At 39.6% G+C, this 14,787-nt stretch overlaps 3 protein-coding genes across 3 annotated transcripts in view; 2 read left to right on the top strand and 1 right to left on the bottom strand.

Annotated features, from left to right (window-relative positions):
• Window positions 1-14,787, top strand: part of LOC145502419 (uncharacterized) — a 113,876-nt gene that overhangs the window by 86,567 nt on the left and 12,522 nt on the right. The gene's annotated exons all lie outside the window — the stretch shown is intronic.
• On the bottom strand, window positions 1,029-5,952 carry LOC145502702 (ciliary microtubule inner protein 7-like). The gene is made up of 4 exons (XM_081482058.1): window positions 5,699-5,952; window positions 5,485-5,598; window positions 3,709-3,795; window positions 1,029-2,426 (listed from the first exon to the last, which is right to left on the bottom strand). The coding sequence occupies exons 1-4, from the start codon at window positions 5,738-5,740 to the stop codon at window positions 1,971-1,973; spliced, it is 699 nt and encodes a 232-aa protein (XP_081338184.1). The 5' UTR covers window positions 5,741-5,952; the 3' UTR covers window positions 1,029-1,970.
• Window positions 6,567-14,749, top strand: LOC145503446 (uncharacterized). The gene is made up of 11 exons (XM_081482906.1): window positions 6,567-6,733; window positions 7,175-7,343; window positions 7,980-8,137; window positions 8,737-8,785; window positions 9,037-9,145; window positions 9,231-9,313; window positions 10,682-11,369; window positions 11,949-12,146; window positions 12,782-13,227; window positions 13,929-14,004; window positions 14,401-14,749. The coding sequence occupies exons 1-11, from the start codon at window positions 6,687-6,689 to the stop codon at window positions 14,484-14,486; spliced, it is 2,109 nt and encodes a 702-aa protein (XP_081339032.1). The 5' UTR covers window positions 6,567-6,686; the 3' UTR covers window positions 14,487-14,749.

Raw genomic sequence — 14,787 nt, 5'->3', positions numbered from 1 at the left:
AGTTTGAGAATGTGTGATGTGGTATGGACATGGGGTGATAGACTGCAAGGGTGAAATGTTACGCAAAAAGGACAGTAATATATTGTCCATAAATTATGTTTTGTTTTGCCGGATCACAAAAAGCCTTTTAAAACATTTTTACACGTAGGGAACACTTCACACAAAGCATGCACTCTGTGCGAGAGCATAAAACATGAAACTCTTGATCAAAAATTTAAAACGAACTAATTTAAGTGCACCTCGTTCAGTGGCTAGACATGAAATTACACTTTAATATGGCAAATTCTGATCTTCTTTTTATCCTCTACCGGTATTTTTAATGTATGTACTAGCCTTGTACTAGCGTGGTGGCCTTATGGATAGTGCGCTCGTCTCCGGATCGAGCGGTCTAAGTTGGAGTCCTTAGAGACCATTCATTACTTATGCCTGGGAGGGGAGGGGCTGGCAAGATTTATTACAGACAACAACAAAACGTTTTGACCCCCCTTTCCCACTCCAAACAAAACAGAAATATTATGACCCCTGTAGCACACCATGCTAAACTTGAAATACATACACCCCCGTCCCACTCTCCCCCTTCCCCACTCACACTTCGACACCAATTAAGGCAATCATATTAAGTACCACAGTTTTACTTTTAACACATGAAATGTGTTCAGCAAGTTATTTCAAACATAAATTTCTTTCTGTTCATTGTTCCTCTCCTTCATTGCATTCTTCCTGATCATCCACCACCTCTTTTCTTTCTTCTTCTTCTTCAGAATTATCCCCTTCTTCTTCACTATGTCCTTCCTCTTCATAGCAGTTTGCTTTTAGTTCCCATCCGGTGAGCTTTGCTGGTACACACTTCCTTGCTTCTGGATGCCATTTTCCCTTGTTAATGAGGCTTGCTAATCCAGCTTTGTGCCTGTCTCCTCTCAGTTTTTCTAGTTCATTTAACTGAAGTTGTTTTGTAATACAACTGTATAATTTTTACAATCAGTCATATCTTTGAAGCTCTCTTGCATATCATGCGCGCGAATGTTGGGAAAACAGGAGATGGTCTCCTTGCAATCAAATGGATCACCCTTGGGCTTGTCAAGCTATGTACGGCCAACGATTGGCTCAGTGTACAAGTCAAAGCGTGCAACGTCGTCCCAAATTCCTTCAGTATTGACCGAACGCCAACACGCTGAACAAAACAACAAAAAAAACCGAAACAGAAAATTCCTCGAATCAAAAATGATTTCTGAACATGCGTAGAGAGAGAGTAACTGGCTATGGCTAACGCTGGCTCACCTCCCGATTTCTTCTAGGTCTCGATTCGTGTTGCAAGCCAAAAGAATAGAGGCCTCTGGGAACAAGATGTGTCATGAAAAGCGTTCAACCGCCTACGTCTCCTCACTGCACACACGATACTGATCCAACTCGTGGCGGTGGGGGAAGGATACGGTTATATAATGTCCAATATTAAAGGAATTTTGAGCTGCGTTGTTAGGGTTGTGACCAAACCGGCAAAAATCGGAGACAACTTCTCTTCGTAAATGTGCACTTTTATTTTATTACATGCGCTGTACAGTGAGGTCGATGGATTGAAAAAGGTCCACCCCAAATTAGCGTGCTCTATTTATATTGCACTTTGTTTTCTTTTAAAATACTTCTCGAAACATTCTACGGTTCTGGTATTTTTTCTATTTTCCGAGATGAAACGCCAGCAATTACTTTTTCAGGTCAGTGTCTTCCACCGGTCATTTTTCGCGCCATTTTCGTCAGCTGCATTCTTCAGATTCGAATTCCGATGGACTGGCTCACTTACCATTTGGCTCATTTATCAGAGTTTGCCCTGTCCTTCACTTTAAGACCATAAGCACAGATTCCCGACAAATACTACATGTACGCTATCCTGCAAATAACATTTTCTTCATGAATTCCCGATTATTTGCTATCATTGCTTGCAACATACGACTGCGCAGTGTTTGCGCAGCCAGCAGTCACGTGGTACTAAGCGGAACAATAGTCTCCGATATAGTGAAACTTTGGCTAGGAGTCTGTGAGCGTACAGCGGCTGGTGCTGTTTGCGCAAACGGAGTTAATGACGCAAAACCTCCTCCGCTCTCCCGTATCGGTTGTCTGACACCAACCCCAGGTTTGCCGTGATGCGCTTCGTCGGGTTCATTCCAAGCAAGTAACGGAGCTGTTCGGCGCTGCGACGGCGGAGCCGAAGACGCCCGAAGTTGTCTTCGTCGAAGTTCGAGATTTGACCTCACGTGGATCGGCTCTGTTTCGTTAAAACCAAAAACGCACGAGGATGGTCGTGAAGATGGGTAATGCGCACGGTAAGTTGATACAGGGTCCGATGATTCGTTGCCTCTCCATGTTATCAGGTCACGAGTACTCTTTGTATGTTGTGTTTGACCGGGTTGCACATATTTGCGTTTGCCCATTCCCTAAAATGTAACAAACAGGAGAGTCTTTATCTTAACATTTCTTTTAAGCCTGCGTAGTGGCACGGCTTTCCTTGTTGTCCAGTTCTGGCACTCTCTCTGTGACGTAACGTTGCGTGACAGAAAGATGGCCAGAACTGGACTGGTTAGTTTGTAACTCCTCAAAGAGCTTCGGATTCTATTAACCTATCAAAAACGTGCACGAGCTCACGCAAACAGGCAAACACAATGAAGGCTGTCATGTGACAGACACTCATCATGTTCTAGATAGAGATCCACGAATCTGATTGGCTAAGTGATAGACCATGGCAGTCATGGTCATGCAACTTACAGGTATTCTTGATTATTGGCTTAAAGAACATCTTAAATTAAAAGATTTATTTTTAAGTTTCTGACTCTTATACTTCTGCTATGTAGACCTTACAAACTCCCCCGCACCTATGAGCAATAGCCAAATCAACTACACCTTGTTGACTGTTTGGTAGCCTTTCCCAGGCCCTCAGTCAGAGCCTGGAACAGGCTTGCCTAACTGTTTGATCAAAGACAAAAAGCTTGTCATGTAGACTTATTGTTCAGTAGAAACACCTTTCATCCAATCAGTACAAAGGTTACCCGTAGACTATTTTCTTACCATAGATTGTATCTGAGTTACTGATAGCGTGTGGTTAACCAATATTCATTATAAATCTTAATTTTCCCCGCTCTCAAAATTACTTGAATGGGTGTAAACTCCTTTAAGGAAGCAATTTTGACAAGGCTGTGACCTGGAAAATAAGCGGGATGCCATAGGTCCCTTTGGCCTTTAGAAGACTTATTCCTAATACCGTAAATCCTCGAAATAGCACCCGGGGTGAGGAGAAGACAGGGGGTGCTTGTTGGAGGGGGGCACTTATTTAATTTTTCCCAAATTGTGGCCTGACAAGATCATTTTTTATACATCATCTGCACATAAACAACAACATAAGCTGTTTATCAACCTAAAAAGCTGATCCTAAACTTTAAATCGTGGCACCCTGAGTACTTGTAATGTTTTTCCAAACTTAACGTGTTCACGAACTGAAACAATGCACAAATCTAATACTATATGATGAAATCTATACATCCTTTGTTGTCTCATTACTCATCCACAAAACGGGGGGAGGGGGGAGAGTGCTTATTTTAAATTTTGGCTGATAGGAGGGGTGCTTATTCTAAGGGGGTACTTATTTGATGGGGGGGGGGGCTTATTCAAGCATTTACGGTACGTGTAGTTGTCACTATTTTTGAACCTTAAACAGCTGCTTACCATTCCAAAATATGTTTCAAGGTCACCCATATCACTGTGAGAATGTCTGTTATCATGTCTTGAAAAGAGATGTCTGTTGGATCGCTCCTGTTATAATTTGAAGAAACAGATGAGTCACCAGCTATTAGGAATAAAATACACTGTCCCAACATGTCAAAATATAAGGCTGGCAAATTGTGAGTCCAAGACTTTGCAAGAGGGTAAGACTAACAAATTTACTGTGTGCTCAAAACTTCATTTTGAATTGAGACTTTGACACTCTGTTATGATACAACAGAGAATGAGAGAGTAGAAATTTTGGGGCATTACTTAATGCTACATGGAGGCAAGTTGGGGCAATGGTAACCACACATGATGGACTCCAGATTTCATGTGGTCTGGGTTCAAGCCCTGCAAGGCTGTGGTCTAAGAAAGATTACAAGGAGTCCAAAGGTTCCTAACCATGAAATCCTGGGTGCTCACGAAAGTTTCTCTAGTCACCCAAAGGCAAAAGTTAGTCGCCTTGGGCACCCGGTCGCTTTTAGAGCACAGCTCTGCCCTGGCTGGGGTCATTGTGTCTGTGTGTGATTTTACTCTCACAGTGCCTCTTGCCACCCAGGTGTATAAATGGGTACTGGTAAATTTAAAGCTGAGGGGTAGCCCTGTGATGGACTAGTTAGCTAGCATCCCATGCAGGGGAGAGTAGAGATACTCATACTCTATATCCAGGAAACCAGGAAAAGCTCTGACTGTATGGACCACTTGACCTGATGCAGATTTTGTTTACCTTTACTTTTACCTTGCTTTGCAAACATAATTGGGATCGTGTATCTTATGGGAGACCTTGATCAATATATCGACCGATATATCAGTTGATACATCGGCCAATACTTGACCATGTATCAGTCAGTACTCGATCTAGTATCGGTCAATATATCAGTCGATACTTCACCGAGTATATCAGTACAGATATCAGTTGATATACTGGTCGATACTCAACTCAACTTTTTTGATGAATTTTAATTTTTTTTTTATTTCTAAATATTTAGGTGTTCTATCTTGTATGGGGCCCCATGACTCTTTTATAGACCTGCCAATGGCTTATGTTATAATAGGTTCTTTTTGGCAACTTTTTTCATATATATATAAACTTGTATTTTTACCCATAATTTTTGCCATTGAATTGTAATTATAATAATACTCTTTAACTTCAGTTTACATAATTTGCCAATGAATTTTGGCTGTTGTAATTAAATAATACATAATAATACATATCAAGGTCTAAAATTTGATTATAGAAATGTAATAATTCAAATATGACTGCTATATGATATAGTGAACACCTGCCCAGCATGTATGCTACTAAATATATTAATGAACTCTTCATTCTGAAGGTATATCATTTCAGTATACAGTTCAATGAAACTGAGATAGTAACCTTAAACCTCCGCTTGGTAACAAATTGATTAACCGGTTCTTGACATTTTTTTCTTCTTTTAACGGATTTGAGCCAACAGATTTGCTTTTGCTTTGTTTAGTACTGTATATAGATTTGATGTCAACTGCAAGAAAGTTCTGTTCATTGTAATAATTTGTAGATGGCCATGGATGGTAATATATTAGAGAGAATCTTAAGTTTCTGCCAATCTGTGCATGATATTAGTCTATTAGATCACGACTGATATTAAAACACAGCTGAGCTTATTGTTAAATGTTGTACAATCAAGCTCGTTTGTTTACCTGTGATAAATGACAACTGTTAGTAGTAGCTGATTCCTAAACTGTAGATCAACTTACCGTTGCATAATTGAGAAATTTTTGTGGCGGACATGGTTTCGCCCTGTGACGGTAAGGAATTGTAAACTCTGAACGAGATTTACTTCGAAAATGTCCATGGAAACCTGAAGGAAACTAAAATATTCAACATGTTTTAGATCGTTTATCAATTTATGGTCGCCGTTTACAAATGGTCGACAAGGACAACATATTGTGAAAGCGTCTCGAATCTTACCCATGTTCCGCGAATGTCCTTGGATTCGTATACGTGTGTCATCTCAAAATCATTGGGCAACTTGACAACTTTTTAAACTCTTATAATACAGAGTTATTCGCCATTAAACTTGCCGATTTAACCTCCAGTCATCTGTAGCGAAGTGTTATATGTTGTGTTCGTTACCACGGAGCCCGTAATTGAGGCTATAATTGACAGTCCCTCGAGAAATAAACCAATTGAAGCTCGTTTCGCTTCATCGCGCAAATGTAATCAACATGAAAAACGTCGCGCGATCGATTTTGTCACTTCTACAAACACTTTCAAGAACCGATTTTCAAGATTTTTTATTTGTGTGATTGAAGGGATATTAAAAATAAAGAATAAAAATCAGCTGCATCTCTCTTCTATTTTAATAAAGTGCGTTCTTGACTTCAAGCCAAATCTTCTATCGGGATAGGGTGGCCAGACGGCGCGCGTGGAACCGAAGATTCACGCGTGAAGCGAGTGCAAGCGAGAAACCCAATTCATTAACAAGAAACCGAGGAGAATATCAACACTAGTCCCTGTTATGAAATATCTTTTAGTATTTCATTTCGATTCTTCTTAATCTCTTCTTCGGCCGTTTTTCAATTTGTCTCCCATGTTTCTCGAGAGTTTAAAACCCCTCCCTTCCCACCCTTTCACACTATTGCGCGCGAGGAAGAAAAAGGCGGGAAACGTGACGCGGCTACACATTTCTCCAGATTTAACTTTGGGTTTTTAACGTCTTTTACTTTAGGCTTTTATTTAGGTATTTTATTCCCTAAAGGAGAATTAAAAGCAATTTTACCCTGACTCAAGCTGCGAAAGAGGAGAAAACTGACGACTGAAGTTTTTCACCGTACAAAAGAAGAGGAATTCAGTGATTTTATGCCAAGCCACTCGCTTTCGAAACCACACTTTCCTGACACTTTGGAGTGGGTTCTTACAGTCGCATTAGTGAAAGACTCCACAGCTTTTTCTTCAAATGCAAAACGTTTTTCCTGCCCGTGAGTTGTACAATTCAAATCCCTGGTGAGTGCTGCAACTTTATTTCAACGTGTTTTGTGAACTTCATAGCTTTTCAATCTCTATAGTTCGCTTTTAAGCAGTAGTTGTGCTTTTTTTGTTTCTTATCACGAAGGCCAGTGAAGAACACCGAGCTGAAAGCTGGGTTTCTTAAAAACATTCATGAACTTAAATTTGTTACTTTTTTTCTCAGCGCATTCCTTACTTTCATTCGGATAAACTAAACCGCTGAAAGATGTTGATTGTACTGAAGGATGGATTTCCTATAAATAAAATTGTTTCTCAAGTTTATTATGAAATGAACTTTCATGTTTTCAACAGCTTTCAATTGTCTATTTTATGCTTTCATTTTCCATTTTCAACCCCTTGAAATCGTATGCAACGCACAATCGTCTCCATTGAAAGAGAATTTTAATTGGTCTTGATGTTTTTTGCTCTTTTTTTCAGCCGAGAAATGTGGGACAGTGACCAGTTTAGTCAAGCGCCCATGTCTTGTTCACAAGGATCGCAAAACAGTTCGTCTGACTTGTTTTCGCAGTCTAAGACGAACCAGTTAAAAGGTTTGAACTCTTTTGATGTTTGGTCTCAACCGACGAATTCACAACAGATTTCTGAGGTATGCAATGCTGGAAGGCTGCTGTAATTAATACTTGATGTCCGAAGTAGGAATTCGAAGATAGAAGCACAAATTTTTATTGCCTAAGATTTTGCTTGCACATGAAGCTAATGTAATAATAAAATTATTTTTAATGAAGAAAACTCCGAGATGGGCTGATATGTGAAAGCAAATGAGTGTATTATTATGGCAGACATCAATGCTATAAAAGTGTTAAGTTGATTTTAGGGCTGTGGTCTGATTTGATGTAACGTGACGTGATTTCGGGGACAGATATTCTTTTTGAGGGGGGCGGGGGGGGGGGATTAGACACTTTCCGAAAAAGAAATTCCTGCACTGCAAAACCTGCTGAAAAAAATGGTGCAAGGGGAGCAATGGGAAAAAAATTAAGAAAGTGTTTCTAACTATCCAGGTCCTGTTTTCACTTTACAAGCTTGTACAAGCTATTGCCCAAAAAACTCACAAAAAAAATTCATGCCCCAGAAAAGTGCCTAACCCCCCCCCCCTCAAAAAATAATGTTCCTTCCCTTATTTCATGTGTTGTGATGTGAAGTTATGTGAAGTGATGTGATGTGATGTAGAACGTGATGTAATTCAAATTAACTTCGAATTTGAAATTAAGTTTTGATTGTGCAGGACGAACCAGTGAAGTATTACATGAAGTACACGACCAAGCCGCCTTTGTTTTCATCCGAGCCTGAACGTCAATCCCGTCTGCAGAAACCTCAGACAGCCGCTAGTTACAGAGAACTGATTGAAATTCAAAAGAAAAAGACCACAGAAAGAGATGACAGGCCAGTTTTTAGTCTTTTTAACCCTCAAAGAAAAAATATATCATAGTAAATGGTTTGAACCCTGTCATCAACAACAGTTCTTTTCAGAATTACCCTCACGCGGACGATGACACTATACGAACTGCTAAAAAATATTATAATATGCAATCAAAACCCTTAAAATAATGCAGTTGAATAATTTTAAAATAAACATTAAGTGAGCTTGCGCAACCTTAAAGAAGTGAAGAGGTTTTACACCCGGGTTATCTACGATCTTTGAGATCTCTTAAATTTACTCGGCTGTTTCGGTGCCTAAACGGGTTGTAAGTTCTAAAACTTACAACAAAAACAAGTTATGAGTTCAAAAACCTAACATCCTAAAAAGCACCTAACTAACCATATATAATGTGCGTTTTAATTCTATATATATTGTTTACTACTAGCTAAGCACTGAAAAAAAATTGTCATTCAGATTTCATAAATGTACATATGAAAACTAACGTGGCTGCAGAGGTAGTTTTGTTCAACAATAAGTTTCAAAAATCGGGAAACACTGCAATGTTAATAACTGAGTCAGATAACTATATGAAGGTGCTTATTTTTGTCTTATTTCTTTGCAGGGATGTTCTTGATAGCTTTATATCTCTACTTAAAGACTACACAAAAGAGGTAAGTATCAGACCATCATCTCGGACCGACAACAGGTTTTCTTTCTGATGTGGTCCAAAACTGATAACAATCGAGGGGAAACAACGTCTCCCTTCCCCTTTCCCTGGCTCTGTTTCACCCCCCCCCCCCACCCCCTTTTTCCTCTTCATTTGGGCGCCTTTTTGGCAATGTAACCCGAAGTAGGATGTAAATCAACCGTGATGATTTCCAAGGGTTTAAAAGAAGAACCGTGGTATTTTTTTGTTGGTCAGGTAAAAACAGCAATGGATTCTTTCAAGGACAGTATTGATACCACACTGACCTCAAAGGCGGAACAAGTTGCTTCAGCCGCAAGCGAGTCAGCTGAACTGATAAAGAAATGTAAGTCATATGTTACACTCCCATTTTATTTCTCCAGAAAATGGTAAGCGCTGTTAGTAATTTGGAGTGTTTTCATTTTCCACAGTGAAAGACGACTTACTGGAAGGTTTTGGTAGCCTGAGGAAGGATTTAAAGGAAAACGGAGAGCTAAAGGAGGTTATAGCAAAGGTAAGGTAGCCTAAAATAACTCTTGGGAAAAGAAAGACCTAACGGCTAACTTATATTTATTTAAAACTGTACAGTTCTACTTTCGATTGGAACATAGGACGTTTGAACTACCTTTGCTCCAATATCCGCAATATAGACTCCATGTAGGTCATATCATATATCCGATGGAAAAAATCGTGCCCTTTAGGTTTTCGACAGGTTTATGGTAAAATCATTTTTGGTAACATGTGTGAGAACATCTATGAATTGGACCGTCTATCCACCCAACTCTTGAACTGTAACACTACGTTACAGCAGAGGAATCAGCTTCTACTTCAACCTTCAACATTGTGCGCAACAGCTTAAATATGCTCGCAACTTCGGCGTGGCCAATATAGCAGCGCATTTCCACTAGGGCTTGCCACAAGTTGCTCGGCAACTTTCTGGCAACTTTTCGTATTTCGAGAAACTTTTTTTGTTTCGAGCAACTTTTTACATTCTGAGCAATTTCTAGTTTTCTAGATATCGGAGCAGCTTTTAGTGCTTTAATTGGCCATGCTTCCATATTTTACAATGTTTCAGCAGACAATTTGTGAATTTCTTTAATTTTTAAAATTTTTTTAAAATAATTTTTTACATTTTTTGAAATTTTTTTGACAACATTTTGATATTGATGCGTAGTATTTACTCATACGTATTGTGAACAAATTTATTTAGCGACGCTGATTACAACGCAAAATTGTACAATTAGAAATATTACTTTTGTTGTACAGATTGCACATTTTTGCAGCAGACCAAATAAAAGAAGAGAGAAACAAAAAAAAAGTTTTTGCTTTTTTTAGCAACTTTTGAGCAACTTTCGTTACAGAGAGAAACTTTTGACTTTTTTTGGAGCAACTTTTGGGCAACTTTTTGAGAAATTTTGGGCAACTTTTTGGGAAATATCGAGCAACCTGTGGCAAGCCCTAATTTCCACGCCACTGGCTAGACCAATTACGACCAACAATTATTTCCTTTTCCGACTTTCGCTCCAGGATCAAAAGTACTAAATAGCTGTGGTTTATTCTTTTTAACTTCACTTAATCCAAGTACCATGTTTACCTGTATACCACACGAGTGAAAACCTGCATGAGGATGTCGCTTCAGCAATTTTCTACTAAACGTTGCAGCTTGTAGTCAGATGAGTGATCTATTGCGTTCATCGCTGAGAACAATGTGTCAGCTACCTCAGATTCAGTTACGATAGGCGAGTAACTGTTATTTTAACCAAGAGATTTCAATAAATGGTTAAGCTCAATCATTATCTGTAGCCTATTTATTTAACGCCTGGTACTTTTATATGATTCGCCTACTATCTTATTCTCGTACTATTACCCTTGTGAACTTTAGAAAAATGAAAGGATCGTGGAACAAGAGTCCCAAATCAAGATGCTTCAAGCTCAGTTGGATGACTATCGTGCTCGGGAAGAGAAATCCATGACTGAGAAACAAGAAAAGTACCTGGAGAGAGAAGACAAGTTGCTGAAAAAACTAGATGAGATCAGTAAGTGGCAGCAGCCTGGGCCACAGATTCCTCCGCCATTAAATCAAGCATCCATGCGTGGGCATCAAGCCTCTGAATGTCTGCTGCATCCTGGAGAGCGATATGTTCCAAAAAACCAATCAGTTACCCCTTATCAGCCTCAGTTTGTTTGGGACAGTACCGAGGCACCCACCACTGTGCGACTGCATCATATGCACCCCGTGCCGCACCCATCCCTTCACAACCCTGCGACAGAAGAGTTTCATTTGAACGAGCATGCTCCAAGCTACAGACAAGCTGCGTCACCACTAGGTCATCAATACCACCCACAGCCAAGCACACGCTTATCTGAGTCAGCTCCCTCCCTCAGTCTTAGGGGTCAGGAAGATGCTGTAGTGCCAGCTTCTGCCGTAAATATCCCCATGCAGCAACATCAACAAGCTGCTACTCAGCCCACTGCGGCTATTGCTCCTATGCGCCCTGCCCCAAACCAGCAGGGTCAACAACCTCCCTGCCAACAGGAACGAAACGTAGCAGAACCTGTGATATCCAAAGGTATTGAAAACTAGTTTAAGTTAATACGTTGAAAAGCACTCTTTATTTCAGTCCGTGGCATTTATACAACAGGGCTATCTATCTAAGCTAAAAATGGTGGTGTAAATTAACTAGTTTCTTATATTATTTTAATGGCTGATAATATAAGTTACTTAATGTTGTGATAAAAAATAGCTAAGTAAGTTTATACCGATAGCAAGGGAGATCTTCTTCGGGTAGGCTTGACCATAAACATTCAGGTTAACAGCTGTATGCACCAAGCGATTTCGCTGCTGATGCCCTGACTCCTCCCCAATCGTCTCTTGTGAGAAAATGTGATCAACATACGGGGATGATAGGAAGGGGCAGAGAAGGGAAAGAGTTTTCTTTCATTTTCATTCTTTCTCGTCATCCCTCAAATCTTAGAGACCACTGGACTCGAGCCGTCCTATCTTGCTGTCGTATACGCCTCTATCTTGCTTTCTATTAGACTCTACGTTAATAGGAAAACATTGAGAAAAAGCTCTTACTGTCTATCTGGGTTTTTTTTAAATAGAAAACTAAGCTATCTAGCAGAACAAATATAAATATTGTTTTTAGAGGAACAGTTGGCCTTACCCGCAATAGAGGTTGTTTTTGTGCCGGACAAACAGCCGCAGGAGACAAGAAGACCCTTGACTTCTTCGGGGACTCGTTCAGGCATTCTGTCGAAAACGTCCTGGTCTAAACATTCCCCCATAGTTGCTGTTCAACCACAGATTCGCGTAAAGAGAGAAGGTGATGGAGAAAAGACGAAAGGTATGTGAAAATGATAACAAATGGAATTGGCATGTTGATGGTACATTGTTAGCCACTGAATAACTTTTATGCTCGGCTAGTATATTCCCTACAATGGATCATTGGATAATCCTTGGATAATCATTGGATAATGCAATTCAAGACTTTTCATTGGCTTAGCCATAGTGGTATATCAGCTATTATACCATGCTTTAAAAATATGATAAGTTTACGCGTACTTTTAGGGGCGTATTTACTTTATCTTTGTTCTCTATTTTGGGGGGGGGGGGCGTTTTGATAAAACAATTTTTACGCTCTTACGCGCTTATTTGAATGTGAGATGATTATAGCCAACTCATATTCAACGCACGCTCGTGGAATAATTGTTAATTGTACCATGCTCTACACATATGGTACGCGTATGCGTTTATTTTTGGGGGCGCTTTTATTTTCATTTGATTTGATTTTTGTATATTTTGGGCCGTTTTTAATAAAACAATTGTTCCACTCGCGCTTGTTGGATATAAGGTGATTATAGCCAACTCGGAGCTACGCGCCTCGTTGGCTATCAATCATATCTTATCCAACGCGCCATTGTTAAATACGGTTGGTTTTATTTGTAACATTCTAGTTTTGCTCCATGATTTTATTTGCAGTTCTTGGTCCTCCGTGTGCCAAGAAGGTTCGTAAAGAAGATCCTTTCGACATATTCGTCTTTGACTTGACAAGCTCCTCAGACGAAGAGAGTCGTCACTTCCAAAACAACAACCTTACTTCACCAAAGATAGCCCCTAAACATCCCGTAAAAAGTTATGGAACGAGGTCAAAGAAATTCCATCAGATTAGCAGAAAAACTTTTAAAGAATCAGGTAAAATAACAACTCAACAGAGAAAATCTAAGAAGAGTGTTACTGTGACGGCGGATACTTCCAATTTGTCCAGTAAAGCAATCTCCACTTCAAAGTTTAAAGAAACAAGTGGTACAGATGAAAAGACCTGCGGCTACAAGGCTGCTGCGAGCACTAACACGCCTAATCGCCCAATCAAATCTAGCTTAGAAGAGGGGATTCCAAGATCCAAGGTGGCACAAAATGTTTTCCAGGTAAAGTGTTATAGAATAGGAACCCAACTTAAGATCACTTTGTTACTATGTATAAACTTTCTTGCGGCCCTAACCTGATTTACTTGGCTCAATTGCTGGTTCACTTGTTGGTTCACTTGCTGGTTCACCAAGCCCGTTCACTTGCAGGTTCACTCGCTAGTTCACCTGGTTCATTTAGTGGTTCACTAGCAGGTTCACTCGCTGGTTCACCTGGTTCAATTACTGGTTCACTCGCTGGTTGACTTGCTTCGTTCACCCGGTTCACGTGTACCAAAAAGTGAACCAACAGGTGAACCAAGAGCCTCCTACGCATATGCTCGCGCTAATCCCGTTTTTTAGGCAGCTCCCTAACTACTAATCGATCTCCTGTTCTAGGCTAGTTTTTCCCGAGTAAAGCTCACTCAGCCACTTCAGTCTTCAAGTTATTCATTAAAAGAATCCCTTGATACGACTGTGCATATACGGATTAAATGAGTTTCAGTATATGTTACTAAGTGACAGTAATACGGTTATACCTACCCAGTTACACGGTACAAGTGAGAAGTGTTTGACTGAGAACGATGCACACATTTACCCCATCAAATTATTCTCACTAGCTCGTAACATTCCTAGTAAAAATGTTCATATAATTATTACACGACAGTTAAAAGTTCTGTAATTTATATACTATTTTACGTGATATATTGTACGTTTAGTTTCAGAAATCCAAGACCCCTTTTAAACGAAATCGTGCCGCGGCAAAAAGAGCCCTGTCTTTCGACGCGTCGGTCTTTGATGGTAGGTATAATAAACTGATGTCTTACGATTTCAAATAGCTATTACAGTGGAATTCGGTTCTTTGTACCCCCATTTTTCAATCTCCCGATTATTTCGAAGCAGTCTTTCGCTCCTTTGGGAAAAGAGTTTTGAGAAATTTAGCCTCGATTTTGCGAGCCTCACGACAATTTTTCAAACCAATTCTACTGTATTAGAAGCCGGAAAACGGATGAGTTGAGGAAGAATAGAAAAGTCCTTTCTCGAACTGTACTGTTCTTACAATACATCAGAACATAGAAACTGGCAGCCCGAAATTAAAGATGGCTAGTTTCTCTCGTTTCAAAAATCCTACCCGAGTACTGTACTGGACATCTTAATTTCGTAAAATAATCAAGTTTTCCTTCATTTCACTTTCAGGATTGCATAATGATGAAAATATACAACTAATAACAGAAAGCATTCGTAAGCACGCTCAAAGAAAGAGATCTGCCAAAGTGCTTTGACCATATCGATAATAACTGAACCTAAAAAAAAAGTATTGGATGGCGAAACATTTTTAAAAAAATAATTAAACTTGTCCCTGAGTGTAAGGAGGTCCACTAACCAGCTATTTATCCTTTTCTGAAGGAAGACTGAGATTGAAAAAAGTGTGTTTTGTTTGTTATTAGCCGTCTACCGCTTGCTTTCGAATTTTAAAGTTTTAAATAAAGAAAAGTTCGACTAGAAAGGATTTGTTTTGAAGTTACCCCCCACCCCCACCTAACAAGTTGTTGCCTTTAAAAATTAACAATTCAGAGATTGGGA

Source organism: Orbicella franksi, chromosome 11 (assembly GCF_964199315.1).
Source record: "Orbicella franksi chromosome 11, jaOrbFran1.1, whole genome shotgun sequence".
Lineage (NCBI taxonomy): Eukaryota > Metazoa > Cnidaria > Anthozoa > Scleractinia > Merulinidae > Orbicella > Orbicella franksi.
Note: the sequence above shows the minus strand (reverse complement) of the source record. Positions and strands in the feature narration are given on the sequence as shown.